At 50.0% G+C, this 27,996-nt stretch overlaps 2 protein-coding genes across 3 annotated transcripts; both read right to left on the minus strand.

The window, feature by feature from the left end:
• Positions 1 to 547: 547 nt before the first annotated feature.
• On the minus strand, positions 548 to 8,252 carry LOC124519869 (tubulin alpha-3 chain). Of its 2 annotated transcripts, none has more exons than XM_047090327.1 (5): positions 8,235 to 8,252; positions 4,673 to 4,895; positions 3,642 to 3,790; positions 2,648 to 3,328; positions 548 to 844 (listed from the first exon to the last, which is right to left on the minus strand). In XM_047090327.1, exons 2-5 carry the CDS (start codon positions 4,791 to 4,793, stop codon positions 548 to 550), a joined length of 1,248 nt encoding a protein of 415 aa, XP_046946283.1. In that variant the 5' UTR covers positions 4,794 to 4,895; positions 8,235 to 8,252. The 2 variants fall into 2 exon arrangements, with proteins under 2 accessions (XP_046946283.1, XP_046946284.1); XM_047090328.1 differs by lacking the exon at positions 8,235 to 8,252 and adding an exon at positions 5,170 to 5,178.
• A 4,944-nt stretch (positions 8,253 to 13,196) lies between these two features.
• Positions 13,197 to 27,995, minus strand: LOC124519828 (leucine-rich repeat-containing protein 74B-like). The gene is made up of 9 exons (XM_047090261.1): positions 27,821 to 27,995; positions 26,265 to 26,407; positions 25,700 to 25,832; positions 24,566 to 24,772; positions 19,316 to 19,425; positions 18,215 to 18,330; positions 17,376 to 17,454; positions 15,500 to 15,595; positions 13,197 to 13,346 (listed from the first exon to the last, which is right to left on the minus strand). Exons 1-9 carry the CDS (start codon positions 27,993 to 27,995, stop codon positions 13,197 to 13,199), a joined length of 1,209 nt encoding a protein of 402 aa, XP_046946217.1.
• Between the last annotated feature and the right edge of the window lies 1 nt (position 27,996).

A 27,996-nucleotide genomic window follows, 5' to 3' on the forward strand; every position in this document is an offset into this window, starting at 1 on the left:
GAATCCAATAAAACTCCAACACCCCCCCGCCCCTGCCCAATGTCCTCACCCTACACATTTGACCCACAGCATTAAGGACTTTATGGACAGCCCCCTTCCATGGACCTCAGGTGTTCAACCTCCAGTTCCAAACTTACACATTAGTCACCATGTGCCATCAACAGAGAAACCTGAAAAATTGCAAATTCAATTGAAAGCCTAACTCAGTTTTGCTAGAATCTAGGCAATCTTTGTGCTTTGGAACCTCAATTTGGAAAGAACTGTTTTCCCCAAGCCATGCAGATCATGTCAAGCATGCACTGGCTCCCTACAGATGTAGGTAGTGCTGTACACAACTCACAGTGCAGCCCAGGACAGCTTTCCACACGGCCTGACAGGCCTTGGGGTCCTACCCATCTGTGCAGTCACATGAGTGTATCCCAAATGAGCATCACAACAGACCGAAGTTTCATACAGAAACTTTAATTGGAAACAACTGAAAACCACCTGTGCTGCAGGGTGGCAAGAGAGAGAGGGAGAGAGGAATGCCTGCCAGCCATGTCCCCATTCAGTATTCTTCCCCTTCTTCAGCCTCTGCTTCCACGGAATCCACACCCACCTCTTCATAATCTTTCTCCAGAGCTGCCAGGTCCTCCCGGGCCTCGGAGAACTCCCCTTCCTCCATGCCTTCCCCCACGTACCAGTGCACAAAGGCTCGCTTTGCATACATGAGGTCAAACTTATGGTCTAGGCGGGCCCAGGCCTCGGCAATGGCGGTAGTGTTGCTCAGCATGCACACAGCCCGCTGCACCCTGGCCAGGTCCCCTCCGGGGACGACGGTGGGGGGTTGGTAGTTGATGCCCACCTGCCAGAGAAGGGGAAGAAAACAGTCTGTGCAACTTTGTCAAACCCAGAAATGGTAGCTGCTTTCATGGAAACAAAAGGCATGCAGGTGCCTTCTTTGTGCCAGGCAAGGTGTCAGGTGAGCAGGGTGCCGGTTTCCAGACCAGGAAAACTGGGGAAAAGGAGCCCTGGCTCCCGGCTCAGTCCCAAGTTGCCTGAAGGGCTGTGTCCCAGCAACTGAGACACGTGACAGGTGCTCAGGTAACAGGGCTGCTTCTTCTAAAAGGGGACGCTGCTTTGTATTGCTCATGTTATTTTCCCCATAGGCTTCTACAAGATGGGGATTCATTTCTGTAGCTGAAACCTTTTCCACTCGATTCAGAGTACTATGGTTGTATCACCAGGGGAGATCATACCCCCGGTCTCCCACCAAATGAGCCAGCCTGTGCATAATAGGGCGACAGGCACACCCTCAGGTCCTAGGACTGTTGCTACTACTGCAACAGGAGGTGGCCTATGTGTGTGCTAAGTAGGAGAAAGGGGGTGATATTCGAGGGCTGGGTCCAAAAGGGGAGGCATTCTAAGTTTCCAAACCAGGAGACACCACGACCAGAGGTTTGGGCAGGAATACACAGGGTCAGTTAGAGCTGGGGTCGGCAAACTTTGTCTATAAAGAGCAAGACAGGGACGCCTGGGTGGCTCAGTTGGTTAAGGTGTGCAACTTCAGCTCAGGTCGCGATCTCACGGCCTGTGAGTTCGAGCCCCGTGTTGGGCTCTGTGCTGACAGCTCGGAACCTGGAGCCTGTTTCAGATTCTGTGTCTCCCTCTCTCTCTGACCCTCCCCCGTTCATGCTCTGTCTGTCTCTGTCTCAAAAATGAAAATAAGCGTTAACAAAAAAAAGAGCAAGGCAGCACATATTCTAGGCTGGGTGGGCCACATGGTCTCTGTCACAATTACTTAATTCTCTCTTTGGAGCACAAAAGCAGCCACAACAAGACACCAATGAACAGGTGTGGGTGTGTCCACATAAAACTCTACGTGGCTGGTCTGCCAACTGTGCCGATCCCTGAACCCAGAATAGGAAGGGCTAGTGAAGGACCCGCTGCAGCGAGCCCACCAGAAGCAGTAAGGTCTGAGCCAGCTAGGCGGCATGGAAAGCAAGGCAGAGGGAAGCACGTTTTCCCAGATGGAAAGCATCGACAGCTTAGCGTCCAAGCACTGGACAAAGCTGAAGAGCTACAGCAAGTTTCCTCTTCTGTATCAGATGGAAGACTGGCACAAACTGTGTTGGAGGCAGCCTCTGCCCAAACTTGCCAATCTTACTAACAGAGAAATGAGTATGTTGCCATTTCTTCCAAAAACACCCATGACCATTTTTCGTTAAATCAAATGCTGCATGGGACATTTAGATTTGGTTTAATTTCCTTATGCCTGAAGAATGACGTGGGATTTAGGAACACTGATGTTTACAGTGATACCCCAATTTCAAATATCCACATAAATTACCAAAATGCCCTTGAAAATTGCTACATTTCTAAGTCCAAACTATTTTTCCCACACTAATTCTTCCACCCAGAAGCGGCGACAAAAATCCTTCCAAAAACTTTCTGTTCTGTTAAAAAAGAAAATTCTCACGCAGATACACAACGTGATAACTCAGGAAGGGAGTTCAAATGGCACCACTGAATAAATTCTCACTCCGGCTCACTGATTTATGACCAAGGGGTTGGCTGCCATGGAACAGGGCATCCCCTACAAAGGGCATGCCGTGCTTGGTCGGCTGCCTGCTGACCGGTAACACCACTCAACATCACCCAGTCCTACCTTAAATCCAGTTGGGCACCAATCCACAAACTGGATGGTGCGCTTGGTCTTGATGGTGGCGATGGCTGCGTTGACATCTTTCGGGACCACGTCCCCCCTGTACAACATGCAGCAGGCCATATACTTGCCGTGCCGAGGGTCACACTTGACCATCTGGTTAGCCGGCTCAAAACAGGCATTGGTGATCTCGGCCACAGACAGCTGCTCGTGGTACGCCTTCTCAGCTGAGATGACCGGGGCGTAGGTGGCCAGGGGGAAGTGGATGCGGGGGTAGGGGACCAGGTTGGTCTGGAATTCCGTCAAGTCCACGTTCAGGGCCCCATCAAATCGCAGGGAGGCCGTGATGGAGGACACGATCTGCCCGATCAGACGATTAAGGTTGGTGTACGTGGGCCGCTCGATGTCCAGGTTGCGCCGACATATGTCGTAGATGGCTTCGTTGTCCACCATGAAGGCACAGTCAGAATGCTCCAGGGTCGTGTGGGTGGTCAGGATGGAGTTGTAGGGCTCCACCACGGCCGTGGACACCTGGGGGGCCGGGTAGATGGCAAACTCCAGCTTGGACTTCTTGCCGTAGTCCACCGACAGCCGCTCCATGAGCAGGGACGCAAACCCAGAGCCGGTGCCGCCCCCGAAACTGTGGAAGATGAGGAAGCCCTGCAGCCCCGTGCACAGATCCGCCTGAGAGAAACCAGAGACCGTGAGTCAGTGCCTGCGGAAGCCACACCGCCGACCTCCGACAAGCCACGCTCGCTTCTTTGCCTCTGCGGGATGATCACACATTCAAATCGTCCACAGCGCACGTGCGGGACGCTCAGGAGCAAAGCAAGGCAGACGTTAGAGATGTACGGACACACTGACGCCACACGTGAAGGGAAACGTGGACTCAAGATTCTGGCCTGGGGTTTTGCCAGAGCGACCTCCTGGTCGCAATCCCTGCACACCCTCCCGTCCGGGGCAACGTCCACAGGAAGCCTTCTCGGCACCCCCTTACCAGTTTTCGGATCCGGTCCAGGACCAGGTCGACGATCTCCCTGCCGATGGTATAATGGCCTCTGGCGTAATTATTGGCTGCGTCCTCCTTCCCGGTGATCAGCTGCTCTGGGTGGAAGAGCTGCCTGTAGGTCCCTGTGCGCACTTCATCTACAAAGAGGACACGTGGGCCGCAGGGCTTCAAGCCTGTTGTCAACTCACCGGGAGGGGTGGGTTTGGGGACCGTCGGCATCTACCGAGCACGTGCCGTTCCTCGCGGGTCGGCGGCATCAGGGTCTCGTAGAAAACGTCTCTGCGTCATACGCAGACCACAACAGCAATCTATGGCTCAGCAGGTAAAGTCAAGTGGAGGTACAAAGTCCAATCTGACTGGTCCTCAAAGAAGGGAAACCACTCACACCCGCACACAGGTGATTCTGCACGTGCATACGTATGTCCTCCTACCCACAGCTACCTCAAAGAGTGTAACTAAAAAATCGCTTACATGCTAGACAGTCACCAGGTCAGCATGACCTTGGCCGGCCAGTCCCATCAGGGCACCCTCTGTGGCCTGCCTCTCACAGGCTTTAGGGTGACATCCTGTCTTCCCCTGGGTGGCCACTGAAAGGTGCTCTCTCCTTGCAGCTCTCCCTGGCAACCACTTCAGCCTTCTAATCCGGAGGAAGCCAACGAATGTTCTCTACTTACCTTTCTGTCAGATGCAGGTCAAGATTCTCACGCAGCAGCATTTTGGTGTGCGCAGCGTTAAGGAGGGACCAGTGCCTGGGCACCCCGCAGGTGGAGTCTACACAACCACCGGCCTGGGGCTGAGGCGGCCACGAGTGAATCTATTACCAGCCTATGTTTTTCCTGTACGTTAGGTTCTCCTAACTTAGGAGCCTCAGTTTCTCACCTGATGTAGCCACAGGCGTGTACTTGTACACCCCGTCCTTTCTGCAGAAAGGATTCAAAGGAGCACAGGGGGCATGGAGGGGGCTTCAGGGAGGCTCTGCCACTCTCCCGGGAAAGCCGCCCAAGTGCCCGAGTACCTACCGACCACGGTGGGCTCCAGGTCCACAAACACCGCTCTGGGCACATGCTTGCCAGCCCCAGTCTCGCTGAAGAACGTGTTGAACGAGTCATCCCCACCACCGATGGTTTTGTCACTTGGCATCTGACCATCGGGCTGAATTCCATGTTCAAGGCAGTACAGTTCCCAGCAGGCATTGCCGATCTGGACACCTGCCTGCCCCACGTGGATAGAGATGCACTCGCGCTGGGAACCAGAACACAAACGTTGAGATCCCCTTGTCTTCAAGGGAACCAACGCTATATGGCACGGAAACCATATTAACACACACATCTACATGTATTTCACATTGTCTATGGCTTTCCCAGACCTTTCCCAGAAGGCTTATGTGACCCTTTTCAAGTCCCTATGAAAACTGAGGTGCTCTAAACCACCCTAGCTACTAAGTGCCGGACTTAGCCCCTACACAAAAGTGTTTGCTACCACACACGTAATGTCAATGATAAACGCCACACCATACAGTCACATACAGCCACAGTCACCATACAGCCACAGTTATTCTCGAAAGAGTATAGCGATTAGTTTCTGATGGTGTCCTGTCCAAAGAGAATGTAACAAGTAACAGATCAGGGAAGGAAGAGTGGACTTGGACACAGGTCACCATGGCCCAGGTGCCAGTGGTCACCATATGTGTGCCATCCATCTACCCATCTACAGCTACCCTCTGTTTTCTCCACCCAGGGCTGTGCTCAGGGAGGCTGACCCATCTGGACTGCATTAAAGGGGCTTCCTTGCACCTGGCTTCTGGTTGCATTAGCCAAGGCAGGCATCGGCAAGAGACTGCGAGGTTAGAGGACAGTGTGGTCAGGGTGCTCACTTCCTGGCTCCCACCCTGCCGGACTGCCATGGGCTCCCTGAGTGTGTTTATCAAGGCCACAAACTTTCAGCAGTCAGTGTTCTTGATAAAGCCACCTTCTCAGCTTCTAGTGACCACTCCCTTCACCTCAAGGCTAGGAGTTAATGGCAACCAGACATCACAAATGGTAGGACACTACACTGTCCTTTGGTGGTTTCCTTAGACTCAAAGTACCTATTTTGACTGTAGCCTATCTTTCCTGCCATAAACATAACCGTACAGTCATTAATCATTTGTTCTATTTCAGACACCTTATCCTTACAAATACATAGAGGAGATCAAATAAAATTCAAGGTGTCCCACCTACCCTAAATCCTAATATACAATACCAAGAACTTGAAGTCCTGTTTTTAAGTTTGGCAGGCAATTTTTTTTTTTATTTTTAAGGTTTGTTTATTATGGAGAGACAGCACAAGCAGGGGAGGGACAGAGAGAGAAGGAGAAGAAGCCGAAGCAGGCTCCAGGCTCTGAGCTGTCAGCACAGAGTCCGACACGGGGCTCGAACCCCAGACCGTGAGATCATGACCCGAGCTGAAGTCGGACGCTTAACCGCCTGAGCCAGGTGCCCCTGAAGTCCCGTTTCTTATCACACAAACACCAACTCTCCAATTAGGGGCATAGAGATTCACGGAACGCCACAATACCCTAAGAATCCATCCCAGAAGGAACTATTCAGTTGCAGAAAGAACTTCTCCAATGACAAGGAATGCACTCCTTCAGAGAAGAAATTCATCAACACTCTGGGAAGTCTTTTGGAATCCACACACTCACACCATTTACAGATCAGTATTATTCATTTTGCCTTACTTAAATCCAGGCAGCCTATGCTTCACACGATGCCTGATTTAGTTTTCTACGGACTCAGCCCTAGTATGATCACAGGAAGCTCTGTACCCTGAGAAAATCCCTCAGGTTTTTCTTTTACAAAATGGGGGCTGGTGTGCTACATGATCTGCAAGGCCACTTCCATCTGATTATCCAGTGGAACTAACGAAAAGCAGTCAGAGAAATCATTCCTAGCTTTCAACAGAAAGCCATTAAAAATTCATCACCAACCTCACCTGGATCATTAAAATTTTACCTTACTTTACTCAGCCTTATCTTCATCCTCTTTCTTTTCAAGCTCCAGTCCAACTGCTCTCTTCATATTCTTGGCAGATTACTTTGTTCCCTCTGTACCCAGAAGCTTCAGCTTCCAGACAGCAAATGCGCAGACCTTTCTGCTCTCTTCCTCCTGTCAATTGTTTCTACTGATCCCCTACCCGCTAACAGTCCTCAAAGTAATCACTGGCCTTCTCAGGCCACTAGAGATCCACAGACCTCTTCAGGGTAATTGGAAATTAAAGCGATTTCACAGTGGGACTACTGAGATAACCAGCCCTTTTCACCGTGTTCACTGATGGTGCATAATCAAACAGTGGGTAAAACTGGGGTGCTTGGGTGCCTCAGTCAATTAAGCATCCAACTTCAGCTCAGGTCATGATCTTACCATTTATGAGTTCAAGCCCCGCACTGGGCTCCGCACTGACAGTGCAGAGCCTGCCTGGGATTCTCTCACGCTCTCTCTCTCAAAACAATAAACTTAAAAAAAAAAAAGTGGGTAAAACTCTTAATGCCCTAGTACAAATCAAGGTAGTGGCACCAAACTATACCAGTGTTCGTTAGATTCTTCACCCTTATGCACTCACGGTAAAAAGACCAAAAAAAAAAAAAAAGTCAATTTCATTTCAGAATATTCATGATGAAGCAAAAAATGATTATTTTATAAAACATCCACCCTCAAGTACTGTGATAAAACGGAAAGTATCCATAAAGCACTTGTGCACCTGCTGAAATACAGCTGTTTGAAGAAATAGCACTTGTGTGTTTTCAGTTGCCAACTGAACTAGCTTTTTTCACAGAATGTTATTTTCCTTGCAAGAGCCGACAAACTATGGCTGTTGCAACTTGGATATCTGGTGTTTATGTTAGCATGTTGTCTGAAAGTAAATAAATATTTTTAAAATTTCTAACATGGCAAATGACTATGGAGATAACCCACATAAACAAAGGCTTTTTGGAGTCCTAATTTGTTACACTGTAGAGATGTCCATGGAGTGCCTGGGTGGCTAAGATGGTTAAGCATGACTCTTGCTTCCCCATCAGGTCATGATCTCATGGTTTGTGAGTTGAGCTCACTGGGCTGGCAGTGCAGAGCCTGCCTGGGATTCTCTCTCTCCCTCTCCCTCGCCCCTCCCCCACTTGCACTCTTTCTCTCTCTCTCTCAAATAAACTCTATAAAAAAATAAATACTGTAGGGGCACCTGGGTGGCTCAGTCGGTTAAGTGTTGGACTTCAGCTCAGGTCATGATCTCATATCGCATGAGTTCGAACGCTACGTTGGGCTCTGTGCTGACAGCTTAGAACCTGGAGCCTGCTTGGGATTCTGTGTCTCCCTCTCTCTCTGCCCCTCCCCCACTTGTGCTGTGTGTGTGTCTCTCTCTCTCAAAAATAAACATACGTTACCATACATACATACATACATACTCTAGGGATGTCCTGGGACCCCAACGTTTGAGAACCACCTTCCAGGCCTCAGGTACCCAACATAACGGCTGTCCTCAGAGACTGAGTCAAGGCCACCCAACAAGTCAAGGTCACCCAGCTTCCAACCTGGCTCATAAAGTTACAATTTTCGAGAAGACATCTGCACCTGCCGACCCCCCTTCATCCGGGACATTACCACGACGCAGGTTGCCGCTGCCCTCAGGGTTCGCACACCCAGAGAACAAGCGAGAGGACTATCATCTGTTCTTCCGGGCAGCCCTGGGCCTCCCGTGCCCAGCCCAGCCCCCTCTTTCCCCCGATCTCCACCCCCCCCGCCCCCCCCCCCACACACACACACAGCCCCGGTCCTAGGATTTGTCCCAGTCTTGCCCCACCCAGGGGCCTCATGTGGCGGGCTTCATCCTCCCTCCTGCCTGGGCCTCTATGAACCGAGAGTGGCCGGGGGGGGGGGGCCTCACCATGGTGAGTTCAGCTGCTGCCCAACGCCGTTACCAGACCTCAACCGCTGCCACCGACGCCACGCGCCCAACTGCCGCTGCTGCGCGGTGCACCCGGCCCGGGATTGGCCCGCCGCTGCCCAGGTGCCCATTGGTCCTCAGTGCCTCGGGGCGGACCTAGGCCTGGAATCCCGCTTCTGATTGGACGTTACTTGACTTGCGGAGTATGGTGCTTTCTGATTGGATATGGCTTTGGCGGGAAGGCTGTGGCCTAGCCAAAGCCGAGCATTCTGACGCATCCTCGGATGTTAGGTGGGAGTGGTCACGGTTTTCTCTGCGTGGGACATAGCACATTTTCGTGCACGTAAGCCCTCAATGTGCGCGTGGCTTCACGTCAAGCTTGTGCTGCCTTCTTGCTTGGAGGCCCAGGCCCACTCACCTGTCTGCTCGTGATTCCGGTCTTTGCAAACGAGACACCCTCTCAAGGCCTGCCCACCATCTACCTGTAAGCAATGCAAAGGAGAGCTGCTCTCCCGTGCTTCGCAAGCCAATAAAAGACTTGCACCAAGTTTTTGCCTTGAAGATAGGCTATTCGTTGGTGTGGCACCAGCCAGGAGAACGTAAAACCAGTGTTCAACGTCCCGAACTTCCTGATGGCTTATAAACGAGGGGTTTTATGGGGAAAGTTGGGGGCAGGGCGGGGGCCCGGGGGGGGGGGTCTCCTGAGAAGGTGGACGCTGTTGATTGGAGGCTCATGAAGTCATGTTCACAGATGTTACTTTGTTACTTCAAGTGGCTTCATCTGGTCCACGGAGGTGTGTTCTATCTCAAGAGACTTGAGATAGACTAACAACCAACAAGATGGATGCCAGCTTCATACCCCAAATCTGCACCCGGCTTTCTTGTCCACCCTTTTTCCGGTGCAGAAAGGCCTTTGCCATCCAGCGCCCAGGAACCAGGCAGGATTTGATTACTTCTTTAATCTGGGGATTTCTGAGTTTCTGGGGACAAGGGAGTTGGAGGGTATACCCCAGGCTCCCCCCGCCAAGGCTGCGTTGGAGTGCAGTGTCCATTTTGGGGAACTTTGGTACAATCACCTGATTCTTCCATTCTGTAAAGACTGACTTAACTTTCTTTGGGATCCACTGTGTATTTATTTCTGAGAAAAGCAGGGGAAAAGGAATTCTCGCATAACCTCAAACTTATCACCAGAATGCAACATCCTTTCTGGTGATTCCCTAGAGCATGTTGGAGCAGACCCTTAACTTCTTACAGAAGAGCGGGGAACTCTGCCCCTGCAGTGGCACACAGCAGGTAGAGGAGCTGGACTTTTTCTGTAGGCCTTGGGAACATTTGGATAGTATGATTAGGTCGGCCCTTAGAAAGATAGCTTTGGCAGCAGGGAGGAGGGAGATGGAAGGAGGTCAACGGAGAGCCAGGGAAACCAGGAGAAACCCTCCCTGCTTCTTCCCTCCAAGAGAGTGAATCCTTCTATCTTAGGTCACCTGCCATAACAGAACACCATGGACTGGGTAGCATAAGTATCGGAAGTTTATTTTCTGGCGGTTCTACAGGCTAGGAGAGTAATGTAAGGTCAAGTTCTGGAAGGGTTGGTTTCTAGCGAGGGCTCTCTTCCTGATTGCAGAAGGCTCCCTTCTTGCTGTGTCTGCCTATAGGGGTGGGAGGAGAGAGCAAGCTCTCGGTGTCTCTTCTTACAAGGACACTAATCCTATCAGATCAGGGTCCCACCTTTATGACCTCATGTAACCTTAATTGCCTCCTATTTCCAAATATAGTCGCATTGGGGGTTAGGGCTTCAACGTAGGAATTTGGCAGGGGGACCCAATTCAGTCTATAGCACCCTCCTCCACCCTCACGGCTCCAATCATTCCACATACATAACTGAATTGTAGCCTGTATCACATTTTAAAGTACTATTTATTTTTTCTGGTTTTAAAAGTAACACATATTCAGAGGAGAAAGTGTAGGAAATGAAGAATAACATAAGGAAAATAAAAATCATCCCCAAACCCACACCTTATAGCTAAACATTATTAATATGTCAAGGTATTCTTAGTTTTTTTCCCCCTGTGTATATACTTATACATGGGTTTTACAAAATTGGATCCAACAATATGATTTTTTGTTTTAGTAACAACTTTCTTGAGATATAATCCACATACCATACAATTCATTTTTTAAAAAATATGTTTTTTGTTTGTAAGTAATCTCTACACCCAATGTGGGGCTCAAACCCACAACCCTGAAATCAAATCACATGCTCTACCAACTGAGCCAGCCAGGTGCCCCACAACTCACCCATTTAAACTGGTGTACAATCCAGTGGTTTGCAGTATATTCACAGAGTTGTGCAACCATCACCACAATCCAGTTGAAAAGTTAGAGTAGGTGACTTATTTGTTTAAGTTTATTTATGTATTTATTTATTTAGAGCATGAGTGGTGGAGGGGTGGAGAGAGAGAGAGAGAGAGAGAGAGAGAGAGAGAGAGAGAGAATCACAAGCAGGCTTCACACTGTAAGCGGGGAGCCTGAAGCACGGCTCAAACCCACAAACCGTGACATCAGGACCTGAGCCAAAATCAAGAGTTGGAGGCATAACCGACTGAGCCACCCAGGTGCCCCATCACCATCCATTTTAGAACATTTTTACCATCTCCAAAAAAACCCATGCTCTTTTGCTGCCAACCTCCAGTCCCTCCCATCTCCCTAGCCCTAGGCAACTTCTTTTAAATTTTATTTGAGAGAGAGAGAGAGAGAGAGAGAGAGACAGAGACAGAGACAGAGAGCAGGAGCAGAGCAAGTGAGTGAGAGAATCCCAAGAAGGCTCCATGCTCAGCATGGAGACACAGGACACAGGACTCAATCCCCTGGGATCACAATCAGCTGAAATCAAGGGTCCGATGTTCGATCCACTGAGCCACACAGGCGCCCCAGCCCTAAGCAACTTCTAATCTACTTTCTGTCTTGGTAGATTTACCTATTCTGGACATTTCCTATAAACAGAATCATACAATATGTGGTCTTTTGTGAATGGCTTCTTTCACAGCATCATGTTTTCAAGGTTCATTCATGTTGTAGCATGACACATTCCTCCTGTTACATGATACATTCCTGTGGTAGCATGATCCTTCACTCCTGTTTCTTGTAAACAGCTTTATTGAGATACAGTTCACATACTCTACAATTCGTCTATTTAAAATGTCCAATTACTTTTGGTATATTCACAGTGTTGTGCAGCCGTTACCACAAGCAAGTTTAGAATGCTATCATCACCTCAAATTTCATTTCTTTTTATGGCCAAATAATATTCCATTGTACGGGCATACCATTTTTATTTTATTTTTTAATGTTTATTTTATTCATTTTGAGAGCAAGAAAGAGCAAGGGAGAGAGGGAGAGAGAGACTCCGAGGCAGGCTCTGCTCCACCAACGCACAGCACAGAGCCTGATGCAGGGCTCCATCCCAAGGTTCGTGAGCTCATGACCTAAGCTGAAATCAAAAGGCAGTTGCTCAACTGACTGAGCCACCCAGGTGCCCCTATACCATATTTTATTTACCCATTCATCAGTTGGTGGACATTTGTACTTTGTGGATATTATGAATAAAGCTGCTGTGAACACATGTTTTCATTTCTCTATGACACGAATTGCTGGGTCTGTGATAAACTACAGGTTCAACCTTTTAAGGAATTGCCAGACAAACCATGTGATTTTTTTTCAATCCTGATTTTCTCACTTAACATTAACCATGTGCTTTTTCATGAACTGTTAACGTGTTCAATGTTTTTTGAACGCTTGGCTTTTAATGATTGCAGAGTTCCAATTCTTAGTTAATCAGTCCCCTGTTATTGGGCATCTAGATTATTTCCAATTTTCATATTTATAAACAGCCTTTCAGTGAGCATTTTTGGGCATCAATATTTTGTGAAACTTTTAAAAATATTTATTTATTTTTGTGAGAGAGAGAGAGAGAGAGCACGAGTGAGGGAGGAGCAGAGAGGGAGGGAGACACTGAATCTGAAGCAGGCTCCAGGCTCTGAGCTTTTAGCACAGAGCCCGATGCGGGGCTCGAACTCATGAACCTACTGAGCCACTCAGGCACCCCTGGACATCAATATTCTTATGCATCTCTGGTTATTTCTGAAGAGCAGATTAGTCAGACCATTGAATCAAAGGGCATAGGCAGTTTTAAGGCTCTTGGTACATAAAACCTTCCAAAAACCTTCCAAAAACCTTGTGTCAGTTTGCGCTCTGGCAAGTTGAGTTTGGGAATGCCAGTCACACACCACCTTATATTTTCATGGTCTCTTGAAGTCACCAAGGCAGGAACTTTGGAGATCTTTGACCCCATACCCAGCTCAACATGTAGCACACAGCACAAGTTCATGTTACGGAAATTAGTGTGAGCAAAGGAAGGCCCACCCTCTGCATTAACAGAGGCCATGGGATGGAGAGGAGGGTACAAGTGTCTGAGTCATCATGAAGACAGGCTCCACAAGACTTACCACCCAGCTGACATGGGGACTCACTACAGACTCAAGTGGTAATAAAGCATCATGAGGCCAAGAACTCTCCACATGGAAGTTGAAGTGGCCAATGTGAGAGGAAGCCACATACCGCAGTCACTTAGGGACAGACGCCAGTAGGGACGGGGTGTAGACTGGAGGCAAGTCTTTTGTACTCCACTCTGTGGGCAGCAGTCTTGATACAAAGTGCTGGAAGAATTACCTTCACTGAGATAGCGAGGTCATCAAACTCTCTGTCCACTTGGATATCCTGAGGAGAAACCCATTACAAGGCAGTACATTACCACCTTCTGAGAACTTTGCTGGTTTTTGCTGGTACACACAAGGTTTTGGAGAAAATCCTTAGGGCAGCTTCTCTCCTATGGATGACAATGTCATTAGTCCCCAAACTATGAAAATAGGGAAGGGAAGGGGCTCCGGGGAGCTCCTTGGAGTCTGTGATTTCTTGACCCGCGGGTTGGTTGCATAGGTCTGTGCTGTTTGTGGAAATTCACACCCCAATCCATGTGCACTTTTCAGCATAAACGTTATTCCTCAATAACAAATGAAAAGGCACGGGGAGTGAGGGGAAGGATACTAGCACCAATAGTGTCTTTCTCTACATAGGCCTTTTCTGTGGGGTCTGCTATCTCATCCCATCTTCACAATGACTCTGGGTGGGAGATTTTAGCCTCATTTCACAGAAAGACCAGGCTGAGCCCTGGTTTTACATGAACTGTAAGGATTTAGAAGTATTTCCCTTACAGTTATTTATTTTTGAGATACAGAGAGACAGAGCACAAGCAGGGGATGGGCAGAGAGAGAAGGAGACACGGAATCCGAAGCAGGCTCCAGGCTCTGAGCTGTCAGCCCAGAGCCTGACGCCGGGCTCGAACTCACAAACCGTGAGATTATGACCTGAGCCGAAGTCAGACGCTCAACCAGCTGAGCCACTCAGGTGCCCTGAAGTATTTCCCTTAAAACTGAGAAGATCTAGGCTAGGGAGATTAGACTAATAACAGTCAAGGAATAGGAAAATGGAACATTGCATCTAGACAGGTGTTGCTCTCCAATTCAGAAGATCCCATGTTGATGGACTCAGGATTTGGTCCCAGGCCTGATTCCAAAGTCTGTGGTGTTTCTGTTATGCTAAAAGCTTCTGTTAATAACCATACGTTATATTGAATAAGCATGTATTTTTGCAGAAGTTTCATATATAATTCCTTTTTTTTTTTTTTTTTTTTAACGATGGAATCCAGTGCTGACAGGAATTCTCAGAGCAAGCAGAACATGGTCAAGGCATGCTACTCTCTGGCTTTGGAGCTGTAGAAACTGGGCAGGCAGAAGGAAGCAATAAGCAATAAGAAGAAGGAAGCATCAGTTGTCCCAAGCCTGAAGGATTGGAACTGTAAAAACGTCTCTGGAAAGACTTTGACACAAATCTGGTTTTAAATAAATGAGGGTTAGAATAAGCAGTGATTTGTGACTAGACTTCAGTTTAATAACTTGTGTTTGGGGATTCTCTCCTTAATGTTTTACTGCTTATATAATTTTCTCTATATATTTTTAAGTTTATTTATTTTGAGAGAGAGAGAGCGAGCGAGCAGGGGAGGGGGACACAGAGGGACAGAGAGAGAATCCTAAGCAGGCTCCCTCCTTTCAATGCAGAGACCAACATGGGGCTTGATCTCATGAACCATGAGATCATGACCTGAGCCAAAAGCAAGAGTCAGACACTTAACCAACTGAGCCGCCCAGGTGCCCTGAATTTTCTATATTAAAAAGGCACCATTGAGATGCCTCGGTGGCTCAGATGGTTGAGCTTGATTTCAGCTCAGGTCATGATCTCAGGGTCATGGGATTGAGCCCTGCATCAGGCTCCATTTTTGCATGGAGCCTGCCTAAGATTCTCTCTCTCTCTCTCTCTCTCTCTCTCTCTCTCTCTCTCTCATTCTCTCTCTCTCCCTTTGCCCCTCTCCCCTAAAAATAAAAAACAAACAAACCCACAACTGAATGAAAAGGAGTCTTAATCTCCCTCAAAGCCACACGAGTGAATCTTCCAGCACCAATATCCACCTGCAGGCAGAACAGGCCAGGGGGTGAGGTGGGTAAGTACTGAACCTTCAAATCCAAACGTCAGTGAACAGTGAGCTAAGTGTCCTCTGAGGCAATTCTCTCTCAGCCAATGAAGAACCCAGGCATGAGTCAGAGATGAGAGCGCAACGGTATCCCCCAGTCAGGAGTGGAAATAAAGCCACAGTGGCACTGTGACCCTCCATTCAGGCCTGGGGTGGAACTCAGACTTAGCCACACTGAGTATCTGAGCAGGACATGCTGTTTCTCTAATCCCTACTTTCTTCCTCTAAATGAGAACTCGTGGGGCTGTTGCAAGGATCACAGATGAGATTTATGAAAAGCTCTTACAGAGAAGTCCAGCAGTTCTAGGGCAGACCCTGGATTATCCCGGACAGACTTTAGAACTCCAAAGCAGCCTTCGCCTCGCATGGGATTCCTGGACATCTGAGAAACACACACACAATTGAGAAAAACTGAGCCCAGGGAAGCTGGAGGTGGAGCAAGTCAAAAGGGAGGGAAGGATTCTTCATCTCTGATGACAAGTGCCTCAGGACAGCCCCACTGTCTCAGCTCAGAATTTGTCTCCACTGACAAAACACCCTGGGTGAGGCGGTGAGGCTGGGGAAGAGGGGAAGGGAGTATGCACTGGCTGAGCGCCCACCATATGCCCAAATCTGTGCCAGGTGCCAAAGATACGGACACACAAGGCACAGCTCTGCCTTTAAGGAATTCGCCCATCACGGGGAGGAGAGGAAAAGGAAACATCATGAAAATGCAGTGTGATAAGTGCAATGAGAGTGTACATCAACTCTTCTGGGGAGGTGAAGTTTACGCACCCGCACTGAGCTTTACGGGTGAGGCGGGAAGAGCTGGGTATTTCAGCAAGAGCAGGAGGAGCAAAACAAAGGGGAGAAATTGCATCATGTGCAGAAAATTCAGAGCAGCTTGGGGTGAGCGAATGAACCTCAGCGGTGGAAGGCAGAGGGGCTGTGGCAGAGCCCAGAGCCCAATGTGCGGTGAATGCCATACTACTAACCTTGGATTTATCCAGAGGGGAGCCGTTGACAGGTTTAAAGCAAGGAGGGGACGGGAGCATGTTTCTGCTTTAGAAAGATCAACTGGCAGGTGAGAAGGAAGGACGAGAGATGGGAAATTCACAGGTCAACGGACCTTGAGGGGAAGTGAGAAGGAAGAGCAGGCAGCCCCAGCACCCTGCAGGAAGTAAGATGAAGGTTGGAAGGCAAGGAAAAGAGAGGGAGGAGTGAGCACTGGGCGCCTACTTCTGACTCAGTGAGGAGCCCCCCCTCCCCCACCACCAAGAGGCAGCCCTTAGAGAGAAAGGACGCCTTCGGGTTGTGCTTTATGCCCATGGGACATCTAGGGGATGGTCCAGCAGGTGGCTGTAAATGGGGATCCAGAGCTTAAGAGAGGTCTGGGCTGCAGGGGGGAGCGTGGATGGGAGTGCTTCAGGGGGCTCTTCTTCTTCTTCTTCTTCTTTTTAATGTTTATTAGAGAGAGAGAGAGGAGAGAGAGAGAGAGAGAGAGCGCATGAGCAGGGGAGGCACAGAGAGTGGAGACAGAAGATCTAAAGTGGGCTCTGCACTGACAGTAGAGACTGATGCGGGGCTTGAACTCATGAACCATGAGATCATGACCTGAGCCGAAGACTGATGCTTAACTGACTGAGCCACCCAGACGCCCACAGGGGGCTCTTCTGCCAGTTGATGGAGCTGAGAGCCAGGCAGGGCTGGATGCCCCCCAGGACCTGTCCTCTGAGCACAGTGGCCCACTTGGGCTTCACCTTCCATTGCACCCTCCCTTTTCCTACCCGACTGGCAATGCTGAAGAAAGGGAAACCCCATCTGTCACACAAGGCCTCAAGTAGGTCTGAGCATAGCCAACGGTACACCTGGGCTGACCCAGTGAGCTGAGAAGGAGCAAGGACAGTCGGGAGGTGGAGGTGACACTGCTGGGGGTTGGGGGGAGAAGGATGGACGAGGGAGGAGTCGGAAGAAGTGCCGGGGTCAGGTCACAGGTGGGTGAGGGAATGGCAAGGGAAAGAAGTAGTCATAGGAGGAAACCAGGAGGTCCCCTCCCTCATCTGGGCTCTAGAAATTTCGTACTCTGCTGCCACTGGAGTGGGGAGATGAGGCAGGGGAGGGATCTGTGTGGACGCATACAGGCAGGTCTATGCTGGGGCCTGCCCCATCAGGCTAGCACTCACAACAAGAATCCTCAGTGTCTGGTTGACCCGGAGGCCCAGGCCCAGGCTCAGGGCTCCCACTGCAGAGATGCGGTTGTTGCTGCAACAGAAAGACATATGCATTTTGCTACCTTCCGAGCAGCTGTGTAGAGCCAGATGGTCCCAGGGTCCAAGCTGGTGTTGCTGGTGCATCCACCTGCTTGGGCTTCATGTTCCAGCCTCCACTGATGCCCCAGGGACCCTGGGCAGGTCAGTATGTAAAAGCTGGATAACAACCCTGGTTCCCAGTGTTGAGGGAGATCACTCAGCAAGCACACCTGGAGCATCCCTCCCCTACTTTCCCCTCCCTTACCCCCCGCCCCCCACGACCCTGGGATCATGACCTGAGCCAAAACTGAGTTGGACACTCAAACAACTGAGCCACCCAGGCACCCCTCCTCCCCTTTTTAAGTGAAGATGTTTTACATATATGTTTTCACTAGCAGCCCCCACCTATCCGTCAGGAATTATGAGCTCCAAGGTACAAGTGCTGAACTTGAGGGGCACCCGGCTGGCTCAGTCGATAGAGCCCGTGACTCTTGATCTTGGGGTCATGAGTTTGAACTCTTGTAGGGTGTAGAGATTACTTAAATAATTTTTTTTTTCAAACTTAAAAAAAAAAAAACAACCCAGTGCTAAACTTGAGTGAGAAGGAGGGAGCTGGGTGCTCTTGGATTGTGTCTCAAGCCCCATCGTGGGTAAACTGTGGTAGGCTTGGGAGTTGCTAAGGTGGTAAACAGTAACAGGATCATGGAGTCCCTGGTCCCTCAGGTGGCTATGGATCTGGAGACTGTGACACAGGGCCACCCTGTGTGCCTCACCTCATGTTGAGCTCTTCCAACACATTGTTGGTCTTAAGTGCCTCACCCACTGCAGATGCTCCAGGATCTCCAAAGCCATTGTATGAGATGTCCAGGACTCTCAGGAAGATGTTTGCCTAGAATGCAAAAGAGTGAAGCCAGGAGACCACCTGTGAAGTGGGGAAAGCCACGGGTCACCGCCTCAGAGCCCGGGAGGCCCAGGGTGCAAAAAAGCACGGGCTGAGAGCAGAAGGTCAGAGGTTCCTGGTAAGAGTCTTGTGGCTTGGATGACGGTGACCGGGAGAACTAAATGACTGGAAGCGCGGCACCAAGGGTGGTTGTGGGTGTGGATGATCCTCAGAGACTGAGAGGCCCACCGCTCAGCAGCAGACCCCAGGGACACAGTGGTCTGGTTCCATGGCTGCTGGGGGCGGGGGGGGGCGAGGCTCAAGGGCAGGTCCTCTGAGGCACAGAGCAGAATGACAGAGGGACTCCGGTGAAGGGCTTTGGGGGGGCTGTGATGGGGAGAAGGGCAGGAGCTTGTGGGTGCACTGGGAGGACAGAGCCTGACCCACCACCCTGTGGGGCAGGATCCCCAGGTCAGCCCCTGAGGAGGGGGGCAAGGCAGCTGCTGCTGTTCCCTGAGGACGGCCCCACAAAGCTAGCCAGCTCCAGGGGCATCCTGGCAGGGGCTAGGAGCCACACATTCTTGAGGCTTATGAACCACAACATCGAAGGAAGCAGGTGGGATGTTTAAGACTATGTGCTGGGACGCAGGGTGCAGGGCTGTCATCTCAGGGAAGCATCTGCATGTGCCCATAGCAGGCATGTGTCACCAGACTGCACGATGTCCCCCACCAGCCATATGTCTGTAATAAATGGAGAAGGTGTGCAACATTGAACTGCAGACCCTTGAGTAAGTGACATGAGAGTGAGCACGGTATTTTGGAGTCACGAAATGGGGCTGGGACAATTAAAATCACCAAACAAAATATTCTTTAAGCTCTGCTTGAAGGATCCAAGGGTCATTTCTGAAGAGCTGCAAAGATAGGAAGCTGGCACCTGGGAGACTGTCCCCACAGGACAGGCCAGAGGGCAGATGGGTGACAGAGGTGTTCATACCTCCAGTGCCCTGGCAAAGGCTACAGCTCCTGGTCCTCGAAGGTGATTCCAGTTTATATTAAGCTCGGTGAGTCCAGTATTTTCTGCCAGGGCTGGTCCAAGCATCTCCCCTTCAGAAACACCAAGACAGGCCTTATTCACTCTGTTCTTTCCCTCAAAAAATAATACTGATGACCGCTGTGTGCCAGGGCCTCCGCTTGGCACAACAGTCACCAAGTTGAACCCTATATGGGCCTGCTCTGTCCTAAAAGAATTCACATTTAATGGGGGAGAAGCAGTTGACCCTTGAATAGCACAGGGGTTAGGGGTGCCAGCCCCTGTGCAGCCAAAAATCTGCCTATAACTTTGACCGCCCCCCCAAACCTCAACTACTAACAGCCTACCGCTATTGGATTTTAGAAAGAAGACTTTATCGAGAATGTAAAGTGTTGATTAACACATATTTTGTATGTTATACATATATATGCTGTATTCTTACAATAAAGTAACCTGAAGAAAATATTATTATTATTTTTAAAAATTTGTTTAATGTTTATTTTTGAGAGAGAGAGAGAGAGAGAGAGACAGAGCGTGAGCAGTGGAAGGACAGAGAGAGAGAGGGGGAGACACAGAATCAGAAGCAGGCTCCAGGCTCTGAGCTGGCAACACAGGGCCCAACGCGGGGCTTAAACTCACAAACTGAGAGATCATGACCTGAGCTGAAGTCAGACGCTTAACCGACTGAGCCACCCAGGCACCGCAATATTATTATTATTTTTAAACGTTTATTTTTTTTTTGAGAGACACAGAGAGAGATCGGGGGAGGGGCAGAAAGAGAGGGAGACACAGAATCGGAAGCAGGCTCCAGGCTCTGAACGGTCAGCACCGAGCCCCACATGGGGCTTGAACTCGCAAACGGTGAGATCATGTGCCGAAGTCAGATGCTCAACCGACTGAGCCACCCAGGCGCCCCACCTGAAGAAAATATTAAGAAAATTATGTGGGGCACCTGGGTGGCTCAGTAGGTCAAACATCCAACTCTTGCTTTTGGCTCAGGTCATGATCTCATGGTTTGTGAGATCAAGCCCAGTGTCAGGCTCTGTGCTGACAGTATGGAGCCTGCTTGGGATTCTCTCTCTCCCCACTCTCTGCCCCCTCCCGCTTATGCACGTGCTTGCTCTCTCTCTCAAAACAAATAAATAAAACTTAAAAAAAGAAGGAAAATCATAAGAGGAAATACACTTATAATACTAGACTGTATTTATAAAAAAAAATTGTGTATAAGTGGACCCACGCAGTCAAACCCATGTTGTTCAAATGTAAATACAACTTAATGGGGTGTGAGTTATTATAGACTACAAATGGGGATGTGTGGGAACAGCATGGGGACTTACTCCCTTTTGAGGAGGGTCAGGAAAGTGAGGAAAAAGGAGATAATCTTGAAGACTGAGGGTCTCACCAGGTGTGTGTGCATGCACAGTGGAGAACAGACATGGGAAAGAGCAAATGTGTAGAGGCATGTGGGAGCATAGAACACCTGAGGAAATTCCCACAGGCCTGGTGGGTGGGGGGAAGCCAGTGAAATGAGGTAGCAATGATGGACACTGGAAAGATACTGAGAGGCCATCAATGCTGGACCAAGACTTTTGGGCACAAACCGATTAGTAGGCAGGGAGGGCTTTAAGAAATGACAAGGCCGGGCTCCTTAGTGGCAGGTGTAGGGTATGGACTGGGGTAGGCAGGGGCAGGGTTAGAACCCAGGACACCAGTTGGAAGGCTTGTGCCATAGTCTATAGGCAAAAGGTGATGAGGCTGGTGCAGCTGTGTGCAAAGGAGACACTTGTGGTGGAGAAAGGAAAGAGGGTGCAGTGCAGGGTAAGAAACCCCGAGAGATTTTTAGCTTATAAAATGCAGAGAAGCCCCAGCCACCCATCATGCTCTCCACTCTGTCAGCATTCAGCCAGTCTGACCTGCTCCCATGCCTCTGGGTTGTCCCCCTGTGTAGAACTGTTGACCCCCTTCTTCACCTGGATAACAGCTCCTCGTCCTTCTAACCTGGGTTCATGACATCAGGAAGCCTTGCTTACCCACCTGGGCTAGGCTGCCTCAGGCCCAAGTCCACTATGCTTCTATCTTTCCAGGCTCTGATCTAATGACCTCTCTTTTCTGGCCAGTCTTTCCCATCAGCCTAGGAGTCCCTCAAGGATCTGAATTTGACTCCTCTCCATGGTCTCAGCTCCTCCTCTTGCAGGTTTAGTGAGGCTAGTTTGAAGAAATGCATGGAAGAAAAACAGATGCACTAATTAAGCAGAACTAGCCTGCTTGGGGGGTGTCTGGCTGGCTCAGTCAGTAGAGCATGCAACTCTTGATCTAGGGGTTGTGAGTTCAAGCCCCACCTTAGGTGTAGAAGTTACTTAAACCTGAAATATTTTTAAGTTTATTTATTTATTTTGAGAGAGGGAGAGAGTGAGCAGGGGAGGGGCAGAGAGAGAGGGAAAGAGAGAATTTGAAGCAGGCTCCACACTCTCAGCTCAGAGCCCAACTCAGGGTCAATCCCACAAACCGTGAGATCATGACCTGTGCCAAAATCAAGAGTCAGAAGCACAACCTACTGAACCAACCATGAGCCCCAAAAATAAAATCTCGAAAAGAGAAAGAAAGAGGAGAGACAGAAAAGAAAAGAAAAGAAAAGAAAAGAAAAGAAAAGAAAAAAGAAAGACAAGAAAGACAGAGACAGGAAGAAAGACAGGAAGAATGAAGAAAAAAAGAAAGGCAGAAAGAAAGGCAGAAAGAAAGGCAAAAAGAAAGACAGAAAGAAACAGGGGCACCTGGGTGGCTCAGTCCAGTAAGCATCCAACTTTGGCTCAGGTCATGATCTCACAGTTGGTGGGCTCGAGCCCTGCATCGGGTTTTGTGCTGACCTTGCAGAGCCTGGAGCCTGCTTCTGTGCCTCCCTCTCTCTCTGTCCCTCCCCTGCTTGCGCTCTGTCTGTCTCTCAAAAATAAATAAAAATGTTAAAAATGTTTAAAAGAAAGAAAGAGAGAGAAAGAAAGAGAGGAAGGAAGGAAGGAAGGAAGGAAGGAAGGAAGGAAGGAAGGAAGGAAGGAAGGAAGGGAGAAAGAAAGAAAGAAAGAAAGAAAGAAAGAAAGAAAGCAAGCAAGCAAGCCAGACTACTCCAGCAGGACCCACTGGAGCAAGATGCTTTGGCACCTTGGAGAGCTCCCTGCAAGGCTGCTAGGACTCCCAGTGATGCCTTCCTGAGCTAGGACTCTGGATTCCACACTTGCACTGGGTCTGACACGGCGGGTTCTCAGATACAGACGCTTCTAGGGCTGAGAAGAGAGAGTGGTGGTCCGCACTTTGTAGGGAAACCCTTCTTTCTGAACAACTAGAGGGTGAGGAGATTCTCCAACATGCATGATTGGCCTCTTGAAATTCCCATACTTGGTCTTCATGACCTCTGTAGCCAACTATGAGGCAGGGGCTACCTTCGCCATGGGTCAGATCGGGAGATTGAGACCTAAGCTCTTCACCCCTCAAGGCAGTTGAGATCCCCACAGATCCCCATTTAGGGAAACAAAATGGTCCTGCTGAGTTTGTCCTTTTCCAAGATGAAGACCTCCATACTCCATATTTGTGCAGGCTTCACAGAGCTTTAGCTTCCGGCCCCTACTATCCTGGCTGTCTCTCTGGTGCTTACCTTTTCACTGTGAAGATCTGGGAGACATCTATACTTAGTTTTTTGGAAGTCTGAAATAAACTTCTCTCCCTGTTTTCAAGTTTATTTATTCATTTTTGAGAGAGAGAGAGAGAGAGAGAGAGAGAGAGAGTAGGGGAGAGGCAGAGAGAGAGGGAGACAGAAGATCTGAAGTGGGCTCTGTGCTGACAGCAGAGAGTCCAATGCAAGGCTTGAACTCACAAACCACGAGATCATGACCTGAGGTGAAGTCAGACACTTAACCGACTGATCCACCCAAGCAGCCCTGAACTTCTCTTTTAATTTCACAGACTTCTCATGATAATTCTCTTAGAAGGGAGGCACCTGGGTGGCTTCGTCAGTTAAAGCGACTGACTTCAGCTCAGGTCATGATCTAATAGTTTATGGATTCGAGTCCCATATTGGGCTCTGTGCTGACAGCTCAGAGCCTGGAGCCTGCTTCAGATCCTGTGTCTCCTCTCTGTCTCTCTGTCTCTCTGTCTCTCTCCCCACACACACCCCCCTTGTGTTCTCTCTCTCTCTCTCTCTCTCTCTCAAAAAAAGATAATTTTCTTAGAAGGTAAATGGCTCTCTGGCAGTTAAATTCTAAGGCTGATTCTCAAAGGCCAAGGCTGGTACCATTCCTACCCTAAGCAGCTTGAGACAGAAAAGTGATTCCCAAACTGTCTTGATCAGATAAATCTCCTGGGGTACCCATTAAAATGTAGATGCATGGGCATCCCCCCACCAAGATTCTGGTTCAGCAGGCCCAGGGCCCAGGAATTTGTATTCCTAACCCAGGGTCCTGAGTGATTCCTGTAACTGACTGGAGTGCTTGAGGACAGACAGGTAGAAGTGCATGCTCCTGGCAAAGCTGACAGCCTGTGCAAAGGCCCCGGGACATGAGAGAAAGTGGTGAGATCAAGAAATCCCATCAAAGTGGATGTACCGTGAAGACGGTACTTGAAATAAAATCTTCATGCCTTTTGCCAAGATTTGTAGGCCTGAAGCTCTCCACTGCCTCTTCAACTCACAGCTTGGCCCCTCTCTCCTGGCTCACTAGCCCAGTCACACCGGTGTCTATCAGTCTGGGAAATAAGCCTGCATGTTTACTGTTCCTCTGCTTTAAATGCTCTCTCTCTCTGGTCTTGCTATTGCTGATTCCTTCCCACCCTGCGCATTTCAGCTTAAATGTCATCTCACAGAGCCCTCCCCAACCACCTCTCTATAGCATTCTTCTCTAAAATCATTCCTTTTGTTTATCTTGTGGCACCAATAATTGTAGACAATTATCTAGTTAACGTGTGTTCCTTGAGGCCAGGGACTTTGTTTTGTTCACAACTGGGTCCCTAGTGGCTAAATTAGCACCCAGCACATGCAGCAGCAGGCCATGACTTCCGTGGAATGGATTAAGGGTTCTGTGTGGAAGGACAGGGAGAGGGGTAGGCTAAAGTGGAACATGGGAAATGGGAGCCAGAGTATGAATGTTCAGAATGGTTCTGCCAACCTTCACCCACCCCTGCCCCAGGAAGATGGGCTCAAGTGCCCCCATGGTGACCCTGGTCAGATGTTACCTGCTTGGTCATTCAGCTGGTTATAGCTCAAGTCCAGGGCTTTCAGGCCTGTGTGGGCCAGCAGGAGTTCAGCAAGGTACGGGGCTGCCTGCTCGTCTAGGCCATTTCCTGCCAGCTGTATCTTCTGCATGGTTGGGTTCACCATGAGGGCAGCACAGACAGCCTGGGCTCCCACTGCTCCCAGCTGGTTCTCCGACAGGTCCACATCTAGGGGTCAGCACCACTTCTCAATCAGTGGCATCCGAAGCCCGGCACCACCCTCTTCCGCCTTCCTCTATCCCCCAAACCTCCAGACCTGAGGCAGCAGAAGGGGCTTTGCAGCTGGACCATCCTGGGTCGCATGGTGACTCTGCCACTCACCAGCTGCCTCTCCCCAGGCCCCCAGGCAGCTTCTCTGATGCCCACACCCACCCCACGCATCCACAAGCTTCTTTGTCAAGGGGTTAAAACCGCCTACTTCATGGAGCTGTGCAGGATGCCTGCGATGGAGATCCAGTCACCCTGTTGATGATTCATGCCTGGCAGCGATATAATACATCCACAGAAGTCTTCACTGATGCATTTCTGGGAACTGGCAATGACGGCCCAGGTGGCCATGCTTGGAGCATGTCACATATGCAGTTTCATTTAATACTCAGTACAACTCCAAGGGCTAAGTGGTATCGTTGGGGCCATTTCACAGATTGAAAAGTAAGGCTCGGCAAGGGTGAATGGCTTGCCCAGGGTCATCCCTGGTAGAAGGTGGCTCATCGGTGGTAGAGGTGGCGTTTGCATCCAGCCCCACTTCATTCCCACCCAGCCCTCCACCCTCTCACACTGCCCACCCCTTGGCTCTCTGTTGGAGGACCCTTTCACCCTGCATTTAGGCAATGGGAGGCCACCATATGGAGGGGGAGGTGCTGGCCAGCCAAGGAGGGGAGTGGGGAGTAGGCAATCAGGAGAGGAGTAGCATCCAGCATTGGGGGCACCACAGAGATTCTAACTCCACCCCCATCAGCCCCACCCTGTGTTAAGACCCCTGCACCAGCAACACCAACAGGCCCCAAGTGAGAAGGCCCAGCTATGGGGGGAGCCCACACCCCTCAGGAAAGGGAGGACTCAAATGTGCCCACCAGCCCCAAACTCAGCACTTACCACAAATGCTGCTGCTTTTGCTTAGGGCACCTGCCAGGGCCTCTGCACCGGCCCCACAGAGCCCATTGTCTCGAAGGTCCAGCCGCTTGACACAGGGATTGGAGTTCAGTGCGAAAGCCAGAGCCCGGGCACCCTTGGACAAAGAGGGGCCTGAGGGGCCTGGTCTTTCCTAGGGGCGAAGGCCTCAGACACGGCTAGCCACTACCCTGGCTTGTTTCCAGGGCTCAGCCCACCTGGTGCCCTCCAACTGGAAGGCTCTCTCTTTCCCACATGCCCAGGGGACACCTGCTTCTCTTTTAGGCTGCACCCAGATCTCACTTCCTGGAGCCTTCCCTGACTGCCCCCCCCAGCAGGTTAGAGGTCCCCTGCAGGCCCCTCAACCCTTACACTGAATTCTGTCATAGCCTCGATCCTACCTGTCACCCAGATACAGGGGATGGGGCATGCCTGGCACATAGCAAAGTTGGGGAGTGTGCAGTATGGGTTCAAGAAGGGGCCACTCCATGGCTGCTGCCTCTGAGGTCCTTTTACTACAAGCCTGGCCCCGGGGTTTCCCCAAGGTTACCTGGGGCCCCAGGCCACGGTGCCGCAGGTTCAGCTCTGGGGCGCTCCCTTGGCGCAGAAAGCAGGAGGCGGGCACAACTCTATGGGCCTGGCAAGACCTCAGGTAGAGGGTGTCCTTGACCAGTTCTCCAGGCCCATGGATGCCTGATAGGAGACAGGGAGATGATGAATGTAGATCCCTCTCTACACACAGTAGCCTCCTCCCCCCCACCCTCTGTCACCATCCAGTCTGTGTTTCCCTCTAGAAGTATTTCTTCCTCTGCTAGTAGAGACTGGGGCTCAGAGAAAGCAAATCCTTTCCCTAAAGTCACGCAGAAAGTAATAGCTAATCTGAGTAGAGCCAGGATCAGGACCCTGCCTGTCTGATGCCAAAGTGCATGCTATGTGTTTTCCACTGGGTTGCAGAACACGTATGTTTTGTGAACATTTTATGGGGGAAGAAACTGAAACAATTCTGTTTTATACATTCATTAGCTTAGTTGTTCCTGGGGGTTGGGAAAACCCAGCCCTGATCCCATTTCTGGGTAGGACACCCCCTCTTACACAGTTTGGTGGAGTTTTTGCATTTTAACATCACTTTGGGGGTGTTTTCTTCTTTTCTCTCTCTCTCTCTTTTCTTTCTTTCTTTCTTTCTTTCTTTCTTTCTTTCTTTCTTTCTGTTAAATTTCATTTATTTACTTTTAAGAGAGAGAGAGAGAGAGAGAGAGAGCGAGAGAGCAGCAGAGAGGCAAAGAGAGAGGGAAAGAGAGAATCCCAAGCAGGCTCTACCCTGTCAGCTCAGAGCCTGACTTGGGGCTCAATCCCACAAACTGTGAGGTCATGACCTGAGCCGAAATCAAGAGTCCGAAGCTTAATAACCAACTGAGCCAGTCAGGCACCCCTCTTTTTTTTTAAGATTTTATTTTTAAGTAATTTCTACACCCAAGATGGGACTCAAACTCACAACCCTAAGATCAAGAGTCCCCCACTCCACCTACTGAGCCAGCCAGGTGCCCCTGGAGGTGTTTTCTTTTTTTTTTTTTTCTCCTTTCCTTTCCTTTCCTTTTCTTTCTTTAAGCTTATTTCTTTCTTTTGAGATCTTTCTTTCTTTCTTTCTTTCTTTCTTTCTTTCTGAAGTTTATTTATTTATTTTGAGAGAGACAGAGACAGTGTGAGTGGGGGAGGGGTAGAGAGAGAGGGAGAGAGAGTGAGAGAGAATCCCAAGCAGGCTCCACACTGTCAGCACAGCGCGTGATGCGGGCCTCAAGCTCAAACTCATGAAACCATGAGATCAGGACCTGAGCGGAAATCAAGAGTGGGACACTTTACTGACTTCGCCACCCAAGCGCCCCTGGAGGCGTCTTCTAAAGATGGAACTCCTGATGCCGCCAGGAGCATTGTGGGGAGGGCACAGGACTGGAGAGACCACAGGCTGTCCTGAAGGTGTCCCACGGAGGGGTGCGCTCCCTGCTGGACAGGGGTCCCCTGCCTACTTGGCCCCAGCCTGCCCTCTGCAACCCTGCGGGATAAGCTCCCAGTTGAGGAGAAAGGCCTGCCCCCATCCCTGCCCGGGAGCACCTTCCGTCTCCTGGTCGGAGTCTGAATCAACTTCCGAACGCTGTTCGGCCTCCGGAGCTCCTGCAAGATGCCCAGCGGCCGCTGCCGCCGCCGCCTCCTCCTCCTCCTCCTCCTCCTCCTCCTCCTCCTCCTCCTCGCCTTCATTCTCCCCAGGCCTCTTGTTGGGACCCCTCATA

This window comes from Lynx rufus, unplaced genomic scaffold, assembly GCF_022079265.1.
Source record: "Lynx rufus isolate CCGP_SWC_20201006 ecotype Redwood Valley unplaced genomic scaffold, mLynRuf1.p SCAF_29, whole genome shotgun sequence".
Lineage (NCBI taxonomy): Eukaryota > Metazoa > Chordata > Mammalia > Carnivora > Felidae > Lynx > Lynx rufus.

Bases quoted from the DNA above. Each gene is read 5' to 3' on its own strand.
- LOC124519869 (XM_047090327.1), bottom strand. From the start codon at position 4,793: ATGCCAAGTGACAAAACCATCGGTGGTGGGGATGACTCGTTCAACACG. The intron at 3,791-4,672 runs GTAGGTACTCGG...TCCTCTTTGTAG, and splicing joins CCTGGAGCCCACCGTGGTCG to ATGAAGTGCGCACAGGGACC. The intron at 3,329-3,641 runs GTAAGGGGGTGC...GGTTTCTCTCAG, and splicing joins TGGACCGGATCCGAAAACTG to GCGGATCTGTGCACGGGGCT.
- LOC124519828 (XM_047090261.1), bottom strand. From the start codon at position 27,995: ATGAGGGGTCCCAACAAGAGGCCTGGGGAGAATGAAGGCGAGGAGGAG. The intron at 25,833-26,264 runs GTAACCTTGGGG...TCTTTGTCCAAG, and splicing joins ACCGTGGCCTGGGGCCCCAG to GGTGCCCGGGCTCTGGCTTT. The intron at 19,426-24,565 runs GTAACATCTGAC...GTGTTTCTGAAG, and splicing joins CCAGCTGAATGACCAAGCAG to GGGAGATGCTTGGACCAGCC.